The sequence below is a fragment of the Lolium rigidum genome, chromosome 5, assembly GCF_022539505.1.
Source record: "Lolium rigidum isolate FL_2022 chromosome 5, APGP_CSIRO_Lrig_0.1, whole genome shotgun sequence".
NCBI lineage: Eukaryota > Viridiplantae > Streptophyta > Magnoliopsida > Poales > Poaceae > Lolium > Lolium rigidum.
The window spans coordinates 120812279-120835198 of record NC_061512.1 but is presented as its reverse complement, the minus strand read 5'-3'; the positions used below and the strand labels follow the sequence as shown (position 1 = coordinate 120835198).

Sequence of the window (22920 nt, the reverse complement as noted above, 5' to 3'; positions counted from 1 at the left end):
CTCACTAAAGCTAGAGATCTTGCTAGGGCTAAGTCTAAAGTGCTTAAAAAGGATAAGGCCCAATTTGAGGTTGATCATGAGAAACTTGTGAAGGATCTAGATGAACTAGACAAAGCTCACAAAGCTTTGAAGAGTGAATTCACTCTCCTATCCAAATCCTATGAGCAACTTCAAATTAGGCTTGCTTCATATGATGTGCCTAGTTCCTCTACTCCTCTATGTGATCATGCAAATATTGTTGAGGAAAATGCTAGGTTGAAGGATGAACTTGCTAAGGCCTCCTCTCCCCAAAGTAAACTTTCTTTGGATGATCTTTTGAGTAAGCAAAGATCAAACAATGGGAAGGAGGGCCTTGGTTATAATGCCAAGGCAAAGAAGGCAAACAAGCAAAAGGCCAAGCCCGCACAAGAGAAGAAGAAAGACATCACTAATGGTGAAGCCTCCAAGGGCAAAACCATGAATGATGATGATGCGGGAATTGCTAACCCTCACTATGTTTTATTTAAAGATTATTATGGTGATGTTTATGCTAAATATGTTGGCCCATATGATGGTTATGTTGCTTGGTCTATTTGGGTCCCAAAGACCCTTGTTGCTAACAAAAGAGGACCCATTGCGAAATGGGTACCTAAATCCAAGAATTGATCTCATGTAGGACTATGCCGCCGGAGGTTCAAAATGGGTACTTGATAGTGGATGTACAAGTCATATGACCGGCGGCAAGAACCTCGTCAAGGAGTTGAGGCCTAACATAAATGATATCACCATCTCCTTTGGCGATAATTCTACATCCGAGGTATTGGGTTTTGGCAAGGTTGTGGTTGCACACAACATTACTCTTGTGGATGTCATGCTTGTCAAAACCCTTGGTTACAATTTGCTTTCCGTTTCCGCCCTTGGCAAGATGGGTTTCGCCGTCTTTATTGATAATGATATTGTGGTCCTCTTGTGGAGCAAGACTCTAAAAGTCGCTTTCGTTGGGTATCGTGAACACAACTTGTATGTGGTGGACTTTTCGGGGACCACCACGACAAGTGCGATGTGCCTATTCGGAAAGGCGGACGTGGGTTGGTTGTGGCATCGCCGCCTAGCCCATGTCAACATGAGAACTTTGCAAAGTCTTCACAAGGGGAACCATATTGTGGGACTAATGGAAAATGTGTCTTTTGCCAAAGATCGTGTTTGTAGGGCTTGTGTTGAAGGCAAAATGCATGACTCTCCGCATCCAAGCAAGACTATCATCTCTTCCAAGAGGATCTTGGAGCTCCTTCATGTGGATCTCTTTGGTCCCGTTACTCATGCAAGTCTTGGTGCGAAGAAACATTGCTTGGTGATTGTTGATGATTACTCAAGATACACTTGGGTCTACTTTCTCAAGACGAAAGATGAGACTCAACAAATATTCATTGACTTTGCTACCGAGGTGCAACGCCAACACAACCTCCTCATTATGGCAATAAGAAGTGACAACGGCTCCGAGTTCAAGAACTACACACTCAATGATTTTCTTAGTGATGAGGGGATTCGTCATCAATATTCCGCTGCTTACACCCCTCAACAAAATGGTGTTGCGGAGAGGAAGAACCGGACTCTTATGGACATGGCAAGATCTATGATGGCGGAGTATAAATCCCGCTATAACTTTTGGGCGGAAGCCATCTCCACCGCTTGCCACTCCTCTAACCGGCTCTATCTCCGCAAGGGCTTGAACAAGACTCCATATGAAATACTCACCGGGAACAAGCCTAATATCTCATACTTCAAGGTGTTCGGGTGTAAGTGTTTCTACAAAATCAAAGGAGTTCGTTTATCTAAGTTTGCTCCTAAAGCTTTGGAGGGTATATTTGTTGGTTACGGTGCCGAATCTCACACTTATAGAGTCTTTGATATAGCCTCCGGGATTATCATTGAATCTTGTAGTGTGAGGTTCGAAGAAAATGATGGCTCCCAAGTGGGGCAAGTTGATGTATGTGCATGTGATGAAATACCTCAATATGCCATAGTAAGAATGGGTGTGGGATTTTTCCGCCCCATTGAGGGACACGGTGTGGCGTCTCGGGAAGAACTATGCTCTACCACGGTGGAGCCCTCATCCTCTCAACATCAACAAACCCCATCTCTTGAAGCTAATGATGCACCAACCCAAGAACAAGAAGAAAACCCTCTCCCTCATGAACAAGATCAAGGACAAGATCAACCAAGAATTCATGATGGCTCCGATGAGTATCCATTTGATATTTGCGCTTCACCGAATATTGTCCAAGATCTAGCACATGAGGTTGAGCAACCCCAAGTAATTGAGGAAGCTCAAGTTGAAGGTCAAGACGGGGACCCAAATGATCAAGTTGATCAAGTGACACCTCCAAGGCCAAGAAGGACCAAGGAGGAGATCGAGGCCCGTCGTCTAGCAAGAAGAGAAAGGCAACTTGAGCGTCTTGAACACACACATGACAAGGTTCTTGGTGACGTAAGGGCAAAGGTTTCCACAAGAAGGCAATTGGCTAAATTTAGCAATCATCATGCTTATATCTCCTTAGTGGAACCCAAGAAAGTATTTGAAGCCCTTGAAGATTCGGATTGGTTGGAAGCTATGCATGAAGAACTCAACAACTTCAAGCGCAACAAAGTGTGGACTTTAGTAAAGAAGCCAAAGGAGTGCCGCAATGTTATAGGCACTAAATGGATTTTCAAGAACAAGCAAGATGAGTTTGGAAATGTTGTGAGGAACAAGGCAAGATTGGTGGCTCAAGGGTTCTCTCAAGTTGAGGGTATTGACTTTGGAGAAACCTATGCTCCCGTGGCTCGCCTTGAGTCCATCCGTATCCTTCTTGCTTATGCTTCGCATCATAACTTTAAGTTACAACAAATGGATGTGAAAAGTGCTTTTCTTAATGGTCCTTTGCATGAAGAGGTTTATGTTAAGCAACCCCGGGGTTCGAGGATCTCAACTTTCCTAACCATGTCTACAAGCTTGATAAAGCACTTTATGGTCTCAAACAAGCTCCTAGAGCTTGGTACGAGCACCTTAAGGAATTGTTGGTAGACCGTGGGTTTGATGTTGGGCTAATCGACCCCACTCTTTTTACTAAGAGGGTCAATGGGGAGCTTTTCGTTTTCCAATTATATGTTGATGATATTATATTTGGGTCTACTAACAAAGCTTTCAATGATGAATTCTCAAAGCTTATGACCGATAGGTTTGAGATGTCTATGATGGGAGAGATGAAGTTCTTCCTTGGTTTTGAGATCAAGCAATTGAGGGAAGGAACCTTCATCAACCAAGCAAAATATCTCCAAGACATGCTCAAGAGGTTCAAGATGACCGAGATGAAGGGTGTGGCCACTCCTATGGTTACCAAATGTCATCTTGCACTAGATCCCAATGGTAAAGAGGTGGATCAAAATGTATATCGCTCCATGATTGGATCCTTGCTTTACCTTTGTGCATCTAGACCGGACATAGTGTTGAGTGTTGGTGTGTGTGCAAGGTATCAAGCTTCTCCTAAGGAGAGCCACATGATAGCTCTCAAGAGAATCTTTCGATATTTGGTTGATACCCCAAGATATGGTATTTGGTACCCCAAAGGCTCAAGCTTTATTCTCAATGGTTATACCGATGCGGATTGGGCGGGTGACAAGGATGATAGGAAATCAACTTCCGGGGCTTGCCAATTCCTTGGTAGGTCCTTGGTGTGTTGGTCTTCTAAGAAGCAAAATTGTATATCTCTCTCCACCGCCGAAGCCGAATATGTTGCCGCCGCAAGTGGATGCACTCAATTGTTATGGATGAGGCAAACTTTAAAGGAATACGGTGTCATTTGTGACAAAGTGCCTCTATTATGTGACAATGAAAGTGCCATCAAGATTGCCTATAATCCGGTGCAACATTCAAGAACGAAGCATATTGAGATCCGGAATCATTTCATTAGGGATCATGTTGCCCGTGGTGATATTGAGCTTATCTATGTTCCTACCAAAGATCAACTTGACGATATATTCACGAAGCCTCTTGATGAAGCAAGGTTCTCTTATTTGAGGAATGAGCTAAATATCATTGATTCAAGGAGTATAGCTTGACCATCTTGCAAACACACCTTTGTCTCAAAACTTTATTTGGTTTAGATGTGGGCATGGAAATAGGGGGAGTGCGGTTTAAATTATTGAGCTATCCCTCCCCCCATAATGCCAACATTAAAGATTTCATTCTCGTTATATCATATGTTGATATGTGAGCTTAAATGATGAGTAGTGGTTTGAACCCAAGATATATCTTCGCGGTGTCATATCATAACACTCATATATGGTGGCCTAGGCCACCGCACTCTTCTTCGTGAAGAGTTGGAGTTGTTTGGATTTTCATTGGATTTTATTGACATCTCCTTGTTTATGGGAAATCACTCATTTTTGGCCTTCATTTGCATTATTTGCAAAAATGAGTGATCATGTACCATCTCACAGTTTGGCGTATCTGTCCTAAGCCTATCTCATCTAAGACATATCCTTCACCCTCTCCAAGTGCACCTTGTTCGTGTCAAAATCCTGTTTTTGGGCACAGTTTCCTGTTCCACCGGAAGTTCCGGTCGTTTCGGCCGGTACTTCCGGCTGGTATCTTTTCGCCAGATTCAGCCTTGTTCGTGTCCAGCCTGGGTGGTTCCTGCGAGACCGGAAGTTCCGGCTCCAACGAGCGGAACTTCCGGCCTTAAGTGGCCACTATATATCTGGGCCGAACGGGTGAGTAGTTCCATCTCCCTCACTTTTCCCCTTTCCAAGATCTATTTGGTGGTGCTCCTCCCCTTTGACGGCTGCTGCTCCTCCGGCCGGATCTCCCTCCTCCGGCGCTCCCCGCAGGATCGTCTCCGTGGATCGGCATCCTCTCCCTCTTCTCCTCCATGGCTCCCCCCGGTTTGTGCCATCTCCCTCTCTATGTGTGGGTAGACCTCACTAGATGAAATATAGGGCATACTCTAGGCAAAGCTATGGTAGAAATCTTCTAGATGCCTTTCCTCTACTAGATCGTGCGTAGGATGTCGTGGTAATGCGGTCCTCTTAGCCATTGCCTCAGATCTGGTGAGAAACAGCCGCTGTTTTCGAACAGCCGGAAGTTCCGGTCCTTGACGCCGGAACTTCCGCCCGGGCGGAACTTCCGCCGGTTCTCACCGGAACTTCCGGCCTGGCGATTTTTTCTGCTGTTACCCGATATCCTGTGCATGCTCTGGTGTTTGGCCTCCTTGCTTATGTGCACTCATTCATCATTCCTATCATGTTGATTTCGTTATCAGGTGGTTCCAAGAAGAGAGGCAAGGATCATGTGGATGAGGTTGAGGAAGAGCTTGAGCAAACCCGACCATCCAAGCTCACCGCTCGCCAGCAAGCTGCAGCTGCTCAGAGGCACAAGTCACCGGCTGTTCGTGGGAAGAACATACATATATCCGTGAAGGGAATGCAATATAATGAGTACAAGGAGCTCCGTGACATGAACCCTTACCTCACCCCTCGGAACAATAGGGTTACGGATAAGCGGTTCCACAACAAGACCCAAGAGGAGATATTCTATGAGATCTACATACCATTCAAGAAGGGGTATCCCCTCAACATGCTATTGACACCGAGAAGATGGCCGCTAATAAGTACTTTGAAGAAGCCTATGCCATGTGTGGAGAGTTTGGGCTCTATCCCATTATGGAGCTCAACAAGGACTATGATGTTGGGTTGATTCAACAATTCTATGCCACCGTCCACTTTGAGCAAGATGAAGCAAGAACATTTCGGTGGATGACTCATGAGAGGCTCCTTGAGTCTAACTTGGCAAAGTTTGGAACCGCCCTTGGATATCCTCGCTACCCGGGCGTTGATGCAAATGGTTGGAGATGCCATGATAGCTCATGGGCTCAAACAAGGGAAGTCTTGGAGCACCTCTACATCCCCGGCTGGGGTGTACCGGGCAAGAGTGCGGATCTTCTCCCTACTTGGGATATTATGCTTAGAGTCTACCGGGAAACCATTGGACCGAAGGGTGGCAACCTTGATGAGCTACATCTTTATGAAGTGGATCTTATGGCCAACTCTTTTGCTAAGAAGGGCACCGGTGCGAAGCTTGATGTGATGGACTACATCTATCATGAGATGTGGTCATGTGTGATGGAGAAGAAGCTTCCCGCCTATGCTCCGTACATTATGAAGCTCATTGAGGACACTTGGATGGAGTCTTGTCAGGCTAGACTCGTTCAATCCATTCCACTCTCTCTCACATCCCATGAAGTGAAGTCATTGAGGGCCAAGCGCCACAACTCTCCTCTTGAAGATGTTAACCCCATGGATGAGAAACCACCTAGCTGGGCCTCCAAGCTAGCACGCCGCATGAGACAGATTTTTTGCCTCACCTCTGCAGTCAACCACCGTCAGTATCAGCATCATGTTGAAGCCAAGAAGTCAAGGGTGCGTCAGAAGAGCATCATGAGGGCCCTTGAGGTGGAAGTGTCTCCCCCCGGATCCGAGGAGAATGTCACTCCGGAAGCTGAGTGGGTCTCTAGTTATGGTGTCCCTCTTCCTCCGGATGGTCTTGAGATCGAGTCTCCTCCGCACACTCCTCCCTACCCCGGCGCTACATCGAACCTCCCTCCCGGCTGGGCTAACGCCGACCCTTGGGGCGCGTAGTTTCTCTCTTTTCCTTTTTGGTGCTTTGGTGCCAAAGGGGGAGAATGAGACCTTATTAGGTTGCTCTTCGGTGGGTATTTGCATGGGGGAGTCACAAGCTCGTGTTGGCTTTGGTGTTTATTGCTTGTGATTCTATTTATCTCTATGGTGTCGAACTATGTCTTAGCTATTTGGTTTGTAAACTCTATCTATGTGCTTGGAACCTTATTTGTGTATGGTAAACTCCGCATGTGAGTCTTCCTTGGTTATCTATGTGTGCATGATCTTATTATCCATATGCTTATCACTATGTTGTATTGCTAACCCTTGGAAGACGGATGCAAGATATAGGGGGAGCTTCTTATGTACCATTGCTCATATCTAGGGGAGCTCCTCTATATCTCTCACATTGTTGTTTACATTATCCATTCCTTGCAAATACTTGTGTTGTCATCAAACACCAAAAAGGGGGAGATTGAAAGAACATTTCCCGCCCTTTTGGGTTTTTGTGTGTTTGACGTCAACACGATGTATATTTTTATGTGTGTTGATGTAGACGAGTACAAGCTATCAAAAATTATGTTGGATCGGTGTATTGCTTTAGCTGTTCTGAAGTTCTGCAGGTTTTCTGTGACTGGCGGAAGTTCCGGCCCCAGCAGGCGGAAGTTCCGCCCTGGCTTATTCAGCAGAAGCTCCCAGCCACGGTTTGGCCACGACTCTTTTCTTCCTGACCGGAAGTTCCGGTGAAGTTTGCCGGAAGTTCCGGTCGGCGGAACTTCCGCTCAACTTCCGGGCAAGTTCCGGAAATGCGAGATTGTGGCTCAGTATAGTCCAGTAAGGTTTTCGGGCAATTCCGGAACTTGGCCGGAACTTGGCCGGAACTTCCGGTCACCGGAAGTTCCGCCCCTTCTTTTGCTTTGCAGGTATTTTATCAGAAGCGGAAGTTCCGGCCCAAATGGCCGGTACTTCCGGTGAAAGCCGGAACTTCCGGCCATCCTGGCCGGAACTTCCAGTGTAAGTGAATTTCGTCCCCAACGGTCAGATCTGAAAGCTCCACCCATATAAATAGCTTTCTTCTCCAAAGGGATAAGTTGCTCAATCATTGCAAGAAAAATCTGCCAAGCTTCACCACCATTAGAGCCACCTCAAGAACACAAGATTTGCAAGATCTCCTTCCTCCCCCAACCAAAGCTCTTGATCTTTGGAGATTCGAAGGAGAAGACACCGATCTACATCCTCACCGAAGCGTTCTTCATTTCCCCCTCTCTTGTTTGAGGGATCTCATGCTAGTGTTCCTATTTGGTTCCCTAGTTGATTTGTTGTTGATGTGTTGTTGTTGATTGTTGTATTGTTACAGATTTGGGAGCCTCCAATTTGGTTGTGGATGTGTGCCCCAAGAACTTTGTAAAGGCCCGGTTTCCGCCTCGAGGAAATCCCTTAGTGGAAGTGGGCTAGGCCTTCGTGGCGTTGCTCACGGGAGATCCGAGTGAAGCCTTCGTGGCCGTTGGTTTGGCTTGCGTAGCAACCACACTCCTCCAAACGTAGACGTACCTTCTTGCAAAGGAAGGGAACTACGGGAATCATCTCCGTGTCATCGCGTGCTCCACTCTCGGTTACCTCTATCCCACTCTATCTCCTATTGCGTAGCTATACCTTGCTTAGTTGATATCCTTGTCATATAGGTAAATTCACTTAGTTGCATATCTAGAGAATTTACCTTTTGTGTCAAGCCTAAATTGAAAAAGAACTAAAAATTGGTTAGCACCTATTCACCCCCCCTCTAGGTGCGGCATACGATCCTTTCACCTATCTACTCGTCGAGGATGACGAATGGTGCCCTGGCGGCAGCCTCCCGCGCCTCCATCTCCTTCACGGCGGCGATGGCCGCCTCCTCCTCCTCTGCCTCCGCCTGAGTAGCTTCGGCGGCATCCTTCTTGGATGCGGCCATCGCCTGCAGGAAGAGGGGGGTCATCCTCCTCCGCCTCCTCTTCCTCCTCTTCCTCCTCGTCGGCTTGCGGAGCTCCTCCGCCGCTGGTGCTCCCGATGCGCGCGTCCCATGCCGTCTTCGCCCGGCGGTTCCTCTCCCACTCGGTGCGCCATTTCTCGAACTCGGGGCCGCTCATCAGCTTGAGCGGCGGATCTTTCTTGTACCAGCGCCCGCACACGGCGAACTCACGGAGCGTCGGCGGCACGTACAGGGCGCCGGTGTACCTACACGCCGCACGCCGACTCCCGGCGGCGGACCGCTTGCATTGGCGCTGCCACGCCTCTTCGAGCGTGTCCGGCGAGCGGGATCGCTTCGATCCGCTCGCGGGCGACGCGGTACTGCTGCGGCGTGCGTACATGGCGACCGACGGTTGTAATGCGGAGGCGAGCAGCGCGGGATTTCTCACCGGAGCTTAGCGGGGATGCGGCGGCGCACGGCGGAGCTAGGGTTGCGAGTGAGGGGTTAACCCCTCACTCGCACCTTCGCCCGGTATAAGTTGGGGGCGGCGGTGCGGATTTCCTGGGCCCCGTATTCCGCCGAAACGGGCGGCCCGAATACGAGGCCTGCTAGAAGGCCCAAACCGCGCCTGCCCCGTATCCCACCGGAATTTTACGGGGCCTGTTGGACATGCTCTTAGGGCATGGAAGGGTGCAGGTTTTCGTCGTTGGAGAAGAAAAATGCGTGGAGTGGCTTAGAAAGGCAGGTGAGGCGGTGATATACCACTATAGGAGAAGCTCAAGGCAGGAAGGGACGACAATGCGCCATAATAGCGCGCTAACCTTATGTAGGAAATGCGGCACTTCTACCAGTGGCGAAGCGCTGGTCGCATGTAGGGAATACATCGGTTCTATCGCAGTGAAATTCTAGGGACGAAATGTGGAAGGGGCTCACTAGATCTAAGAGCATCCCCACTCGTTGGCGCTCCCCACGCCCAAATCCGGCGAAATTTTTGTCCGGATTGGAGGAAGATTTGGCGTGGGGAGTAGTAGTTTCCCAGCCGCGTGCCCAGGCGAAGTCGACGATGCAAATTTAAAAAACGGAAACTTGACAAACTACGGCTAAAAACGGGTGAATATAGACTAAATTTAATGATATTTATTATATAACGGGCGGAGTTCATACATAGAGGCCGAATTCGACTATATTTCGAATTCGGCTAGGGGAATTCAAATGCTAATTTTAAAACACGGCGCTCTACATGCCGAAATGGCGGTAGAACACCGTGTAGTCGCCGCCGTCGTCGTCGGAGCCGTCGTCGTTGACCTTCGGCTGCGCGGCTCGGCTGCTGCTGCCCTGGCCGACGTCTCCCCACCCCGGGGATGGCTTGTACCATTCGTCGTCGGAGGACTCGAGGTCGACGACGGGGACAGCGACGCCGGATGGAGGTGTCGCAGGACGGTGGTAGCGCGCGACATCGTCGTTGGCGGTTGGAGCGGCGCGGGCGGCGAGTTGGCGTGCGGCGGCCAGGTCCGGCCAGCCGCCGCCGTCGCTGCTCCGCCTCCTGGCGCTCCCGGTCGCGCTCGGCCCGGTCCGGTGCGGCGTCGTCCGCGCGCTTCTCCTCCTCCATGTCCTTCGGCGACCGCGGCGATCGCCTCCGCCATCGCGGCGTCCTCCGCGCGCTTCGCCTCCTCCTCGGCGAGCTGGTTTGTGGCGGCCTCTTTCTTCGTCTTCTTCCGGCCGCTCTGCGGCGCGGAAGGCTGGTCGCGGATGACGAGGGCGCCACTGCTGCGCCCTCTGGTCGGCGGCGGAGACGCCGGCTCCTTCTTGACGCGCACCGGCGTCGAAGGCGATGTCGCCTCCTCCCTCTTCACCGGCGCCAAGGATGACCTCGGCGCCGATCCGGAAGACGACGAGCTGGCAGCCATGCGCCGTGGCCGCCGGACGTTCCCCGGCGGCGGCTCGCCGATGCCCTCGATGGAGGGGCATCGTGAGCACCGGGAAGTTGCCGCCCTCGATGTGCTCGAGGACGGCCTCGAGTGTCCGGCCCGGCGCGCTCCACCAACGTCGGTGGCCCGCGGCGTTGTTGCGCGGAGGCGGAGGCGGCGGGCCGTCGTAGGAGGCGAGCTCCCGCTCCCACCGCCGCAGGAAGTACGAGTTCCACGCCGTGTAGTTGTCGGGGTGGTGGCGTGGCTCGGCGCGCTCCTCATCCGTCAAGGTCATCCGCGCCTCCTCGATGGCGACGTCGAGGGCGTGGCCATGAGGCGGCGGCGGGATTGGTACGCCGCCGGCACTAAGCCGCCACCCGCCGCCGGGAGGCCTCGTGTCCGGCGGGCAGGGGTACCCCGCCCGGTGGAGGAGGTGCCCCTCCCACGCGTGGAGCGACCGGCGGGGAAGCCGTTGTTGGCTGCGCCGTCGTCGTCGTAGAACGCCATCGGGAGAGTAGAGGGAGAGTGGAGGGAGAGTGAAGCACGGGGTACGCCTCGCGGCGAGCGGAGCGGCGTATATAGGCGCGGCTGGCGCGGGGGATTTAATGCCGCGTGGAATGCGACCCGTCCGCGGCGAGCTGACCGGCGGCAGCCTTTAGTGCGCGCGGAAGACGATGCGTGCGCGGAAGACGACGACATTAACTCGCCGCGTGGCCGACGAATGCAGACCGGCGACATGCTTTTACAGCGCGCGGAAGACGATGCGATGAGGACGACGATCGGTTTCTCTCGCCGACAAGTTGGGGCCACCAGACGCGCGGGAAGTTTCCTCGGTATTTCCCGCGCTTTCGTTTCGTCCGGAGTCCCGAGCGCTCCCCGGGGGGCCGGGGATGGCGTGGGATCGCCGGATGAATTTAGGCCCAAATCCGGACGAAAACGAGGAACCGGGGGCGCGACTGGACCGAATTACGCCGTCCGGATGGAAAAAAGGCTCGCCGAGGGCCTCGTCGGGGGACGAGTGGAGATGCTCTAAAAGTTTACATTAATGGTGGTTATGAAAGTTATTAAGGATCGGGTAGGGCGGTGCTCTGTTCAACCCCCTTCCCAAATTGCTGAAGGGCTGTGGGATGGACGCGGGTGACCGCCAAATAGCCTTAATTCAAACAGAAAACGTACTGTACATAACATGTCTGGAGAGTTTATTAGGTTTTGAGCGAATTTGTTCGGTTCGCGTGCGAGTCTAAAAACTAAAAAAACCCCGTGCGACCGCGTGGACGAGCACAGCCGCCCCCAGCTCGCCCAACGGTACGCTCCTCCCCTGCCGCCGCCGCCGTTGCCGCCGCCGCCCTCGGAATGGACCCCGGGTTCGACGACGTCCACGAGGTCGTCGACTGGATGTCGTCGATGGTCGACCGCGGGGGCCGCCGGAACCAAGAGAGCACCCGCCTGTTCCTGGCGCGGCGCACGGCGCTGGAGATGCTGCGCGACCGCGGCTACAGCGTGCCGGAGTCCGAGCTCGCCCGTACGCTCCCGGAATTCCGCGCTTGGTGGGAAAAGGATCCCGACTTCGAGCGCCTCGCCTTTGCCACCGCCCGTGCCTCGGACCACTCCGACAAGGTGATTTTACTGCTCCTTTCCGGCCCGGCAATTATGATTCCTCTAATTATGCTTCCGCGACCATCGTGAATAATGGTTGGGGACAATCCGACAATAGAGCTTTACTCCTTGGCATGCTAGAGGCCAATTGCGCTGGAATGGAGGAAGCATTGTGATTTTGAGAAATAGAGGAGGGAAAAAGAGACGATGTCACTCTTTTGATAGCCTTTCTCCACTGACTTGTACCAGGTGGATATTAATTTTAGTAGGTGTCCAGTGGTAGTTTTGCAGAACTACGTTCTTGTGATTTCAGCTATTATTAGTGTTAGCACAATTCCGCAAACAGATGGCTCAATTTAGTATATATGTACTCAATTTCAATGCTTACATAACATAAGGATTCACTAATTAGTATATACAAGCACTGCCGGAACAACTCCGTGATGACCCCACACCCCTTCGCTTTCGCTCCCGCCATCTCTGCCACCTCTACAACTCCCACTTCCCCCTTGGGATCAGTCACTGTGCACCCCCTTCACTTCCTGCTCCAACCCTGGCCGTGGCCTCGCCGGCACCGGAGAAAAGAAAATAGCGCCACCATCGCCGACAGCAGACAGAGGATAGAAAAAATATAGGTTTTCAGTTTGGTATTTTACAATTTTCACCTAACTAAAAAGACATGCGTTCTCCAACTTTCGGCCTTGAGGGAGTCAACTTTCGACTCTCACAAAAAAATTCAACCGAATGAATCTATTTTCTCCCCAATGAAGACCAACTTTCAACTCTTCGAAGATGGCACTTCCAACCCAAAATTCCAACTTTGAATCCACCGAAACCAAACAAATCAAGCTTCCAACTAATAACCAACTTGATGCATTGCAACTTTCTACTACCAAAATCTAACTTTCAGTCGGTACAAGTTTCTACTTAAAAGGGGATGAAAACTACTAAGAACCTATATAAAGCACCTTAAGCTAAGATGGTGTCAGCAGCGATTGCCGATAAAAAATTTATACCTGGCCCTTGCCTCAGTGAATCATGGAGGCCTAGATCTGCCTCCCACCTCACCAACTCCCAGTACAGAGACCGACAAGAAAGGTGGCGTGGACGGGGAGGGACATGGCATTAGCAGCGAATGCAACGGGAAATGGATGAAGGTGACGAGTCCCTGTGGTGAGCTGCTCCGAGGTGAAAGAAAAGAAACGCATGAGAGAAATGAGGATAGGAAAGAAAAGGGGAAACGGAAAGAAAAGTAGTGGTGTCCAGTGGCAACGTGGTCAAGGCATGCAAGTCGTGGCGGTGGAAAATTGTTCACTGCAAGAGAACAGTAATAAATTAGGGTTTTTGATGTTATAGCAACTGCCTTTTTCTTTCTACACATGTTTTATTGCTTGGCGTTTCTAAATTTTCACTTCTTATAAGAGAGGAGTAACATAGGATTACACTTTAACTATGTTAACTCTTATCTCAGGTGCAAATTCGATTCTGCCCACAGGAGCCTGTCAGAATTGCAACTATCCAGGAGATATATGACCAGATCGAAGGAGAGAACTTGTCTAGACTTATTCTGATATCGAAAGGAAAAATAATGCCTAGAGCTAAAGAGTCTATGAAGGAGAAATTCACATTTAAAGTAGATAGTTTTCTGGTAAGTTTTGTATAGTTGTTGATGGCTTATTTTGGAATTGGAACTATGTAAATTAACTATGCGTGTTTTAAGAATAAAAACATGCCATTAAGAGCAATTTCTATGCACATTTTTGTGAATTTGGTACTGGATATAATCGTACTCCCTCTGTTCCAAATTAATTGAAGTGCTAGGTTTGTCCTGAGTCAAACTTCTCTAAGTTTAACTGAGTTTGTAGAGAAATGTGCTAATATCTACAACCTCAGATCTACACATTACGGACATATATTTTATGATGAATCTAATGAAACTAAATTGGAGGGAGTATTGCGAGTGGTGCAGAGGGATTAGGTTATGTACGTAAACAGAGGAAGTAGTACTATACTTCATTGGTTAGACGAAATTCAGTGTACATGTTTCCGCAAGTTATGCTCTCAACCTACAATCCTTATATTCCATGCATGTACAGTTGATGCTGTATTATTTTATATCATGTTTATATTTTACACATTACTTGTTTAAACTTCAACTGATGTGCTTTTCCAACCAAAGGTCAGAGAACTACTGGTTAACATTACTAAGCATGTCCTAAAGCCCAAGCATGAAGTGTTGTCTGCAGAAGAAAAGGCCAATCTCCTGAAGAAGTACAAGGTGGAGGATTCACAGGTATGTCTATCTCTAATTTATTACTGATTACTAGAACGAATTATGTGATAGTACTCTCAGAAGTATGTTTATTTCTCTAATTTATTACTGATTACTAGGACGAATTATGTGATAGTACTTTGAGTAATATGTTTATTCTAAATTATTGGAACCATCCAGGCAGTTTCCTTTTGGGGAGTCAGAGCAGATTAATTTTTTATTTGTAGTTAAATTACAGACAACCATTGTTAAGACGAGACACAGTTAAAATATGTTTTAATTGAATGAAATATTTGGCTCTAGCTCTAAGCTTAAATTTTTTTTTTAGCTTTTTTAGAACATGCAGTTTCTAGTTTTTGTTTTCTAGAATCTTTAGCCAACAGGAACAGTTACCAGTTGAAACCAATATCTGTTGTGAAGAAATAGTATCTAACTGGGCAAACAAAGGTGGATAAAAACTTAAGTCTGCAGGCACAATCTAGGGATCATATACATGTCAGATATGGTTGCTCTCTTCACAGATGGGTAATGAAAAAAATAAATGTTGTAGCGATATTGAGTTTGTGACTTGGTCTTTGGAATTGTTTAGATGGTTCGACTTTATCTTTCACTATTCTAGTAAATAGCATCTCGAAAAAAGAACTCAAAATACCAACATCATGTGATTACAGATACTTTGATGAAGTAGCTGTGCATATGTTCTACCAGTAGGATACCCTCTTATTTACCTGTTTTCTTGCTCTTCATATTCTTATTTGATTTATGGTTTATCTGTATTACAAATATAGTGGAAAGGTTGATGAATATTATTTGCTGGAACTCACACTACTTCCGATCAGCTACTTTCTGTGTGGAAAGTTGGTGATTTTCCACCAAAGAATGGTGACCAAGGATTTGCCGCTTTTAAAGTTACACACTTGCATTGATTATTTTCCACCAGAACGAAATGGATAAAATTTACACCTTCTCTATGTTATTGTACCTTCCTTTTATCTTTCGCTTGAAATCATAACTACAGTTATTCTGGTTGTCTCACCTCCTATCATTGCTTCTTCCCTACCTCCACTTTCCCTAAAGGCACCTCCCCTCATCTTGTCTGGTTTCCGCGCTTGAATACCAAGAAGGGATCCATTCTATTAAATACCCACCCAAAATCTCAAAATCTTCATTGGGTTTTTCTCCTCCATACCCAATCCTCACCTCCACTCCCCTGTTGCTACACGGTCCTGCCGCTGTCACAGAAGACGACTGCGTGTCGGCAGCGGTTTCCTTGTCCACAGACATGGCGATCTTCATATATATTGGAACCCCAAGGTGCCAAACAGCTGCCCCTGCCAGGCCTTTTTATGTTAGCAATCTATCCACACTCCCTGCCATATCCTCTTGTGACCCCCAAGGTGAGAAATAAACTTCACTAACTATGGAGCAAATGCTTTCAGATTCTGGAATATTTCCCTTGACCTCAACTTCATTAGGGACTCCTTCTGATGTTCCAATATGCCATGACTTGCCTGGCAAGCAGTACAATTTACCAACTACGAATCAAGAACAATCTCGTAACTCTGTCACCCCCACTCTCACCTCCTCACCCATGGTGGCACTGCCACATCTACCCGACCTGGTCCATCGCGCCCTATGCCACAGTGATCAATGTGCCCTACTATACAGTAGGTGGCATAGGCTGTTCAGTGATCAAGGTGTCGTACACTCGTACTATGCAGCAGGCAGCAGTGCTGTCGTGATCAACGTCCGTACTATATGTTAGGTGGCAGGGCTGTCCAACGCTGGTTTTGCCAGCCAGTTAATCCTTCAATTGAAGATGCAAGGAGTGGTAAGAAGAGAAGGTTCATGAGTTGAAGGGCTTCTTTTTGTAGGAGTTGGAAAAAAAGGGTTTGAACCGGCCTAGCGGGCACTTGATGTAAGCTGGCTTTGAGAATGAAGGGCAGGGTTAGAGGAGAGGAGGGGTAGGTCCATTGGATTGGAAGAAGGGTTGAAACATGCAAATGGTAGAAAATCTCATAGTTTTCGTAGTGGTGAATCGTCAATTGCAAACTGGCAAGCGGCAAATCATCAATCACCACTGGTTTCCCATTTTTTGGGTGGTCAAGTGTTTCATGCTAGAACAGTGATTTTGTTTTTTTATCGTTCTGACATTGCAAGTCATTGTGGTACGTGAACCATGTAACAATTATTTGTTACATCATGCTGAAGGTCATTGTTTTCTCAACAAAATGGCCTGGTCTAGCTGTTGTCTGTTGGTCTGCATGCTAGTTGCTAGTTAACACTTAACACCATGATGCTGTACTTGATTGTGTTTGCAACATAAATGTGGCCCTAAAAGTGACAATAATCTCCCATTTTTCTTGGATGTGATGATGGAAACTATTGCATGCTACCGTCATGAGCACTTCCATCAAGAAAAGGAGTATTCATGATAACTTTATGTATGCACGGAATCTTGCAAGGAAATTTCACCGACCAAGATACCTTGCCTCCTTTTCAAGCTTGACACCAAAAAGGCATTTGGTTCGGTTCGCTGGGACTATCTCATGCAGCTTCTTCATCACTATGGCTTTCCCGCAAGATTTTGTGATAGGATTTAGGCTCTAGTCTCCACTTCATCCTCTAGAGTGCTCCTAAACGGTGTGCCTTGTGGCTATTAAGCATGGACATGGGCTTCGGCAAGGAGATCACCTGTGGCCTCTTCTTTTTGTTTTGGCAATTGATCCAATCAACTTCATCCTCCAAAATGCTACCGAATAAAGACATCTCCACCAACTACACAGAAGAGTTCCCACGACTTGCACCTCCATTTATGACGACGAGGCGGCGGTATTTGTTGCGCCAATCAAAGAGGACATCCAATTCCTTGCGGCCACCCTTGCTTCCTTCTGGAGGTCATAAGCACCAACTAGATGTGATAACCTTGACCTTGATGATATCCTTCAATCCTTCCAGGCTACAAGATCGACCTTCTCCATGCGCTATTTGGGTCTCCCACTTTCCATTTACTGCCTCCAAAGAATTGACTTCCAACCCCTCGAGGAGAAGATAGCCGACAAGATTGGATCCGGCAATTGAAAAAAAACGTTACTATGGCCAGGCGTAGAGTTTTGGTTAGGGCTGTCTTTACTTCACAAGCGATGTACAACATCACCTCTGTTGACATTCCAAAAGAAGTCCTAAAAAAGATAAACACCATTCTTCGTGCATATTTGTAGTCCGGATGTGATAAAGTTGGAGGCAAGTGCAAGGTCAATTAGAATTTGGTTTGTAGACCAACCAAGCTTAGGGTAATTGGGATCTTGCATCTTGGAAAATTTGTGACCGCTCTTCGACTTCGATGGCTTTGGTTAGAATGGACCGACGAATCTAAAGCTTGGATTGGTCTTGGCAACCCATGTAATGATGATGATAGAGAGATTTTTTATGCGGCAACCATTATCACCATTGGTGATGGAGAAAAGGAATTTTTTTGGTCATCTTCCTTGGCTCTCCGGATTGTGACCTATAGACATTGCTCCAAGATTTTCAAGATTTCCAAAAAGAAGAAGCAAACGGTTAAGAAAGCTCTTGAGAACAACTTTTGGGTCTCTCAAATTAATTGGAGACAAGGTTTGGAAGCGGAGCACATACAACAAGTTGTCACCCTTTGGGAATTAGCCTCCAATGTCAAACTCTCCATTGGAATCAAAGACTATCTCTCGGAATTTTACCAATGATGGCTCCTACTCATCTTCCTTGGCCTACAAGCTGCAATTTGAAGGAACCATCCTCTCTACTATGGAGGCCACAATTTGGAAGATTTGTGCACCGCCAAAGTGCAAGTTGTTTGCTTGGTTGGTCTTACAAAATAGAGTGGGCAGCGGATAGATTGACCCGTAGAGGATGGCCAAATAGTTGCAGTTGACCCCTTCGCAATCAAGTTCAAAAATCGGTGTCTCATCTTTTGTTCAAGTGCCGCTTCACCATTCGCATTTGGAATGCCATCCTACCTTTGATTGGGCATCAAGATATTGAATAGTCTCTTTGGGCAAATGAATTTACTGTGCAAGATTTGTGGACCTTGGATTGGTTGTCAAGATATTGACTAGTCTCTTTGGGCAAATGAAGTTACCGTGCTAGATTGGTGGATGAAGACTGCCATGGGACAAGGAAATTCTCGCAAAGTCATGGCTTCAAATGCTCATGCTTATATCTTGGGAAGTTTGGAAGGAGAGAAACGTAAAGATCTTTCGCAATCACATCTCGCCCCCATAATTATCACAAAGATCAAAGATATGAGGCTTGCATGTGGAGCATCGCTGGTGCCAAGCTTTTGGGTAATGTAATCTCAGGAGAGTAGGACTATTTGGAAAGTCCTAGGAATTTGTTCTAAAAACTTCTTATTAAATGATAATGGCAAATTTTTTGCCTTGTTAAAAAAACTTTTTTTGTGTGCTTGCCATGTTCGTTTGTCTTTATATGGTTTTATTTAAGCCAGGACTTGATGTGTCGATCAGTTTACGACAATTAGTATTGCCACATTTAACTGATTGTGCTGGGGTCATAATTGAATTGAAGATATGCCTATGATATATCTTGTAGTCATTGTGGGCCATAAGTCATTTTCCATTTTTCCTTTTATCTGGCTGGTGCAGTATTAATATGCCTGAAATGGAAAACTACATTTGTGATTAGCCTCTTCTTCCGTGGAACTTAAATTTCTTTGATATCCGCATCGAGTTGTTATTATATAGTAATTTTATGACAGTTTGCTGAAAATGGTGCTTTTATCTTTCAGCTCCCTCGCATGGACGCGACTGATGCTGTTGCTCGCTACTATGGCCTTGACAAGGGAACTGTACTTAAGGTTACATATGATGGTGAGATTACAGGAAATCATGTGACATACCGATGTATTTTCTGAGGGCTGCATGTGTCTCCATGGATGAAAACTGTAGCCAGCTGTTTATAAAATCGTGGTCTTACTATGTTGTCCGGTGTTCAGTGGCTCGTTACCACAAGGAGGTGTTCGGAGGTGTTACATAGAAGAATGGTCTACTGGAACTGAAGCAGTCTCCGTTTACGGATTCCATTCTGTTTTGCAAACTAGAGCTAGCATAGGTGTTACAAATCAGATGTCAAAACCCCGAGTGAACTCAAGAACCAAGAAAGAAAACTGTCAAATAATCTTTGTGCTGCTAACTGTGCCTTGGTCTGCTTGTCTTGGGTGAAATTTCGTCTTTGCCTGCCTCCGCCTTTCTCTTGCGGGCGCTGCTGCTATCTCCGCTGCTGTTGTCTGTGGTGTCGCTGCTGTTATTTGTGGGGTTACTGATGGTATCGGTGCCGCTGCTGTTGTTTGTGGGGTTACTGCTGGTGTTGCTATCGCTGTTGCTTAGGAGGTCGTCTTCTTCCTCCTGGTGGTAGTGCTCCTTGCACCTGCTCTTCATTATGTGGGGCTTCAGCTTGCTCATGTCTGATAGCCGTACTGGTTTCAGGAAAAACTCGTTTGCCCCTTCCTCCAGGCACCTGATTCAGAATATGAATAAATGTATCAGAGTCCATTCTAAGGTCATATATTCTTGTAGCATGATTCAGGAAACAGAAGTTATTCTAAGAATTTCTCTACAGTTTTTTTTTTTTTTCGCATTTCCAAATCTTTGGATACCAGCCTTTGGAAATAGACAGGGAGGACAGGACAGAGACCTTCAACTACAATCCATTTTATATAGGCACGATCAACTTGAAAGATCGACAGGATTGATCTCCGTATCATTACATATCTTTATTATTTATTTTCGCACTAAAGTATTTCGATATAGAATATTGGGACGACGTGATCTGGGACTGTGGCGGTGGTGGGACTTTGTTCCTTTATTACATGGCATGTGACGCCAAATCAGTAAAGGATTCTCACTAAGGGTGTCAAGTGGGATCCCACTTTTGTCCCACTTGTAGTATAATTTGACTTTTTTAGTACAAATTTTGACATCAAAATTTGAACTACATAGTACAAAATGACATCCCACCGGGATCCCACCTTAACACCCTAATTCTCACAGATCTTGGTGTTTAATTTAGTCCTAAGCATATTGCCTCATAATATATTTAGGTAGAACTACCTGAAATTTCTCTAGTTGTTGAAATAAGACGACATAACCAGGAGTCAAAGTTTATTCCTAGAAAACGTAAGTCGCTGATTTTAGATACGAGAAGTTCAAATACAGTTCATCTGTTCACTCAGTTTTTATGCAAACCGGCGTTTAATTGTGCATCAAAATATCAGTGCTGTTTTAGGTATGACCTGAACAACAATTATTTTTATTTTAAGTCCATAAAAGGTGCTCACCTATTGATTCTGGAAGGTATGTTCTCAGATGACATGATCACAACCGGGATGTCTCTAAGAGACGACGATTCCTGCTTGAACAGACCAAAGAGACACCATCAAGCACTGTTTGGATCCATGCTTCAGCATAATAAATCAACTAACTGATCACACCTATAAGATTTCCTAGAAAGAGAGAAAAAAAAGGAGATGGTGATTACCTTGATCTTTTTGAGTAGATCATATCCTGTCATGCCAGGCATGCAGTAGTCTGTGATGATGAGGTTCACGTTCACCTCAACATCCTGCTTAGGAGCAAAACCAAAAATCAATCAGAAACCATTCTTCAGAACAAGAACACTACCGTGATGCACACGATTAGGACATGTAAAACCATTTCTTACCAGGTGGTCTGCGTGGACAGAAATCGAAGCGTCTTCACCATGGAGCCCCAAGAACTCCAGAGCCTTGGTCCCAGAATCAACAGTGGTAACTGCAGAAACAAAGGCCAACAAAATTCTGCATCAGATGCCATAGCAGGAAAATAACTGAGGCTGGAAATAAAACCAAAGGAGCAAGGTATGACTGGTACCTTGGAAAGAAGATGTCTTGAGGAGCCTCTCAATGAGCTTCCTGTCAGGGAGGCTGTCATCCACAGCCAGGACATGGAACTGGGCCTCTGCAATCGCCAGCGCCATTGTAGAAGAAACAGTTGTGTTTTTGTGTGTGATGAAGGAGGAGGTGGATGCTATGAGGAGAAAGCAAGTCTGGTAGAGGAAAGACAGGTGGTGTGCGTGCTTGGCATGAGATGGCTTCTTCCTTTGCTTTTCTAGGGTGTGTGGGTGGGGTTGAGTTTATATATACATCCAAGCACATGAAAAAAGGATTCCAGGGAAGATATGTGGGAAAAAGTGGGTGGAGAAAACAAGTGTAATGACCAAAGGAAATCCCACCTCATGGAAAGCAAGATCCTCAGCAGATTTCCGCCAAATCTTGCCATGAATTGACTCCACAATAGAATAGACCCAGCAACATCAGCCACAGGGCTTATGGTCCACCATTTTCTTTTGTTCCCTCTCTTTTCCCCGTCTATCTGCGTCTGCCTTTAATTTTTCGTTTCTTGGGTTGTCCTCTTGCTTGGCTGACCTGAAAAGAAAGATTTGGGTCATTTCTGACGATTTGGTGGGAAAAAAATAGAGAAAGGAAATCTTGTACAGGTGGGACCTTCCGGTTTGATGTGCATCACCATCTATCTAGTCTGTTGCTACATCACTAGTTGCTTGCTACCCAGCACGTCCTGTCTACGAACTTGTTACCAACTTACCATGTACTCTCTCTATATAAAAATTATACTAATGTATATTAGTCTTGTCCTAAGTCAAACTTTATGAAGCTTGACTAACTTTACTGAAAAATCTAAAGTTCGACTAAGTTTACTGAAAAAAAACATATCAATATCTACGATACCAAATAAGTATAATATGAAAATATATTTCATGGTGGATCTAATAGAATTGACGTAATATTATAAATTCTCATAGTTTTTCTATAAAATTGGTCAAAATTTACAAAGCTTGACTTAACAAAATTGATAATCATTACATCTTCTTACATAGAGGGAGTATGTACGTAGTAGCAGAACTAGGTCTGGTTTTGATTTTTCGAATATGTTATTTGCAACTTTACCACATGCAAGTCATCTTAACTAACGAACGCACTGGTCCCTTGCAACTTTACTTCTAATTTTCTCCGTTTACCCTACATTTTGGATTCAGTCGAAAAACTTTACAAAGTTTGATCTAATATAAAAGAAAAGTATATGCATTTATAATACTCCCTCCATACCGGTTTATAAGCATGATTTGAGAAGAACTTTGATCATTAATTTGGTCTACAAGATATGGAATATTTACCACAAAGTTTATACCGTTGGAAACTTCTTTTGCATACGAATCCAATGATATAATTTTTTTAGGCATATAAATTATATTTGGTTGATCAAATTAATGGTCAAAGATTTTCTTGAAACACGTAATGGGCCTATAAACTAGTATGGAGGGAGTAGCAAATCCATGTGATACGGAAATAAACTTTACGTCAATTCTAATAATAAATGCTAGTGATTTTTTACAAGGTCAAACTTTACAGTGTTTGCTTTGACTAAACCTAGAATATAGGGTAAATGAAAACAGATGGAATAAGGTTGCACTCTACACATGCGCCCCGGACACAAGTCAAAATATCCACTTACCTGCTA

The 22920-nt window shown here is 46.4% G+C and overlaps 2 protein-coding genes across 2 annotated transcripts; one reads left to right on the top strand and one right to left on the bottom strand.

Moving 5' to 3' along the window:
- The first annotated feature begins 11838 nt into the window (after positions 1-11838).
- LOC124652922 (DNA-directed RNA polymerases IV and V subunit 5B-like) lies at positions 11839-19911 on the top strand. The gene is made up of 4 exons (XM_047191969.1): positions 11839-12102; positions 13553-13729; positions 14261-14374; positions 19137-19911. Exons 1-4 carry the CDS (start codon positions 11839-11841, stop codon positions 19260-19262), a joined length of 681 nt encoding a protein of 226 aa, XP_047047925.1. The 3' UTR covers positions 19263-19911.
- On the bottom strand, positions 19281-21477 carry LOC124652923 (two-component response regulator ORR9-like). Its single transcript, XM_047191970.1, has 5 exons — positions 21256-21477; positions 21068-21156; positions 20885-20968; positions 20685-20755; positions 19281-19864 (listed from the first exon to the last, which is right to left on the bottom strand). The coding sequence occupies exons 1-5, from the start codon at positions 21359-21361 to the stop codon at positions 19537-19539; spliced, it is 678 nt and encodes a 225-aa protein (XP_047047926.1). The 5' UTR covers positions 21362-21477; the 3' UTR covers positions 19281-19536.
- Between the last annotated feature and the right edge of the window lie 1443 nt (positions 21478-22920).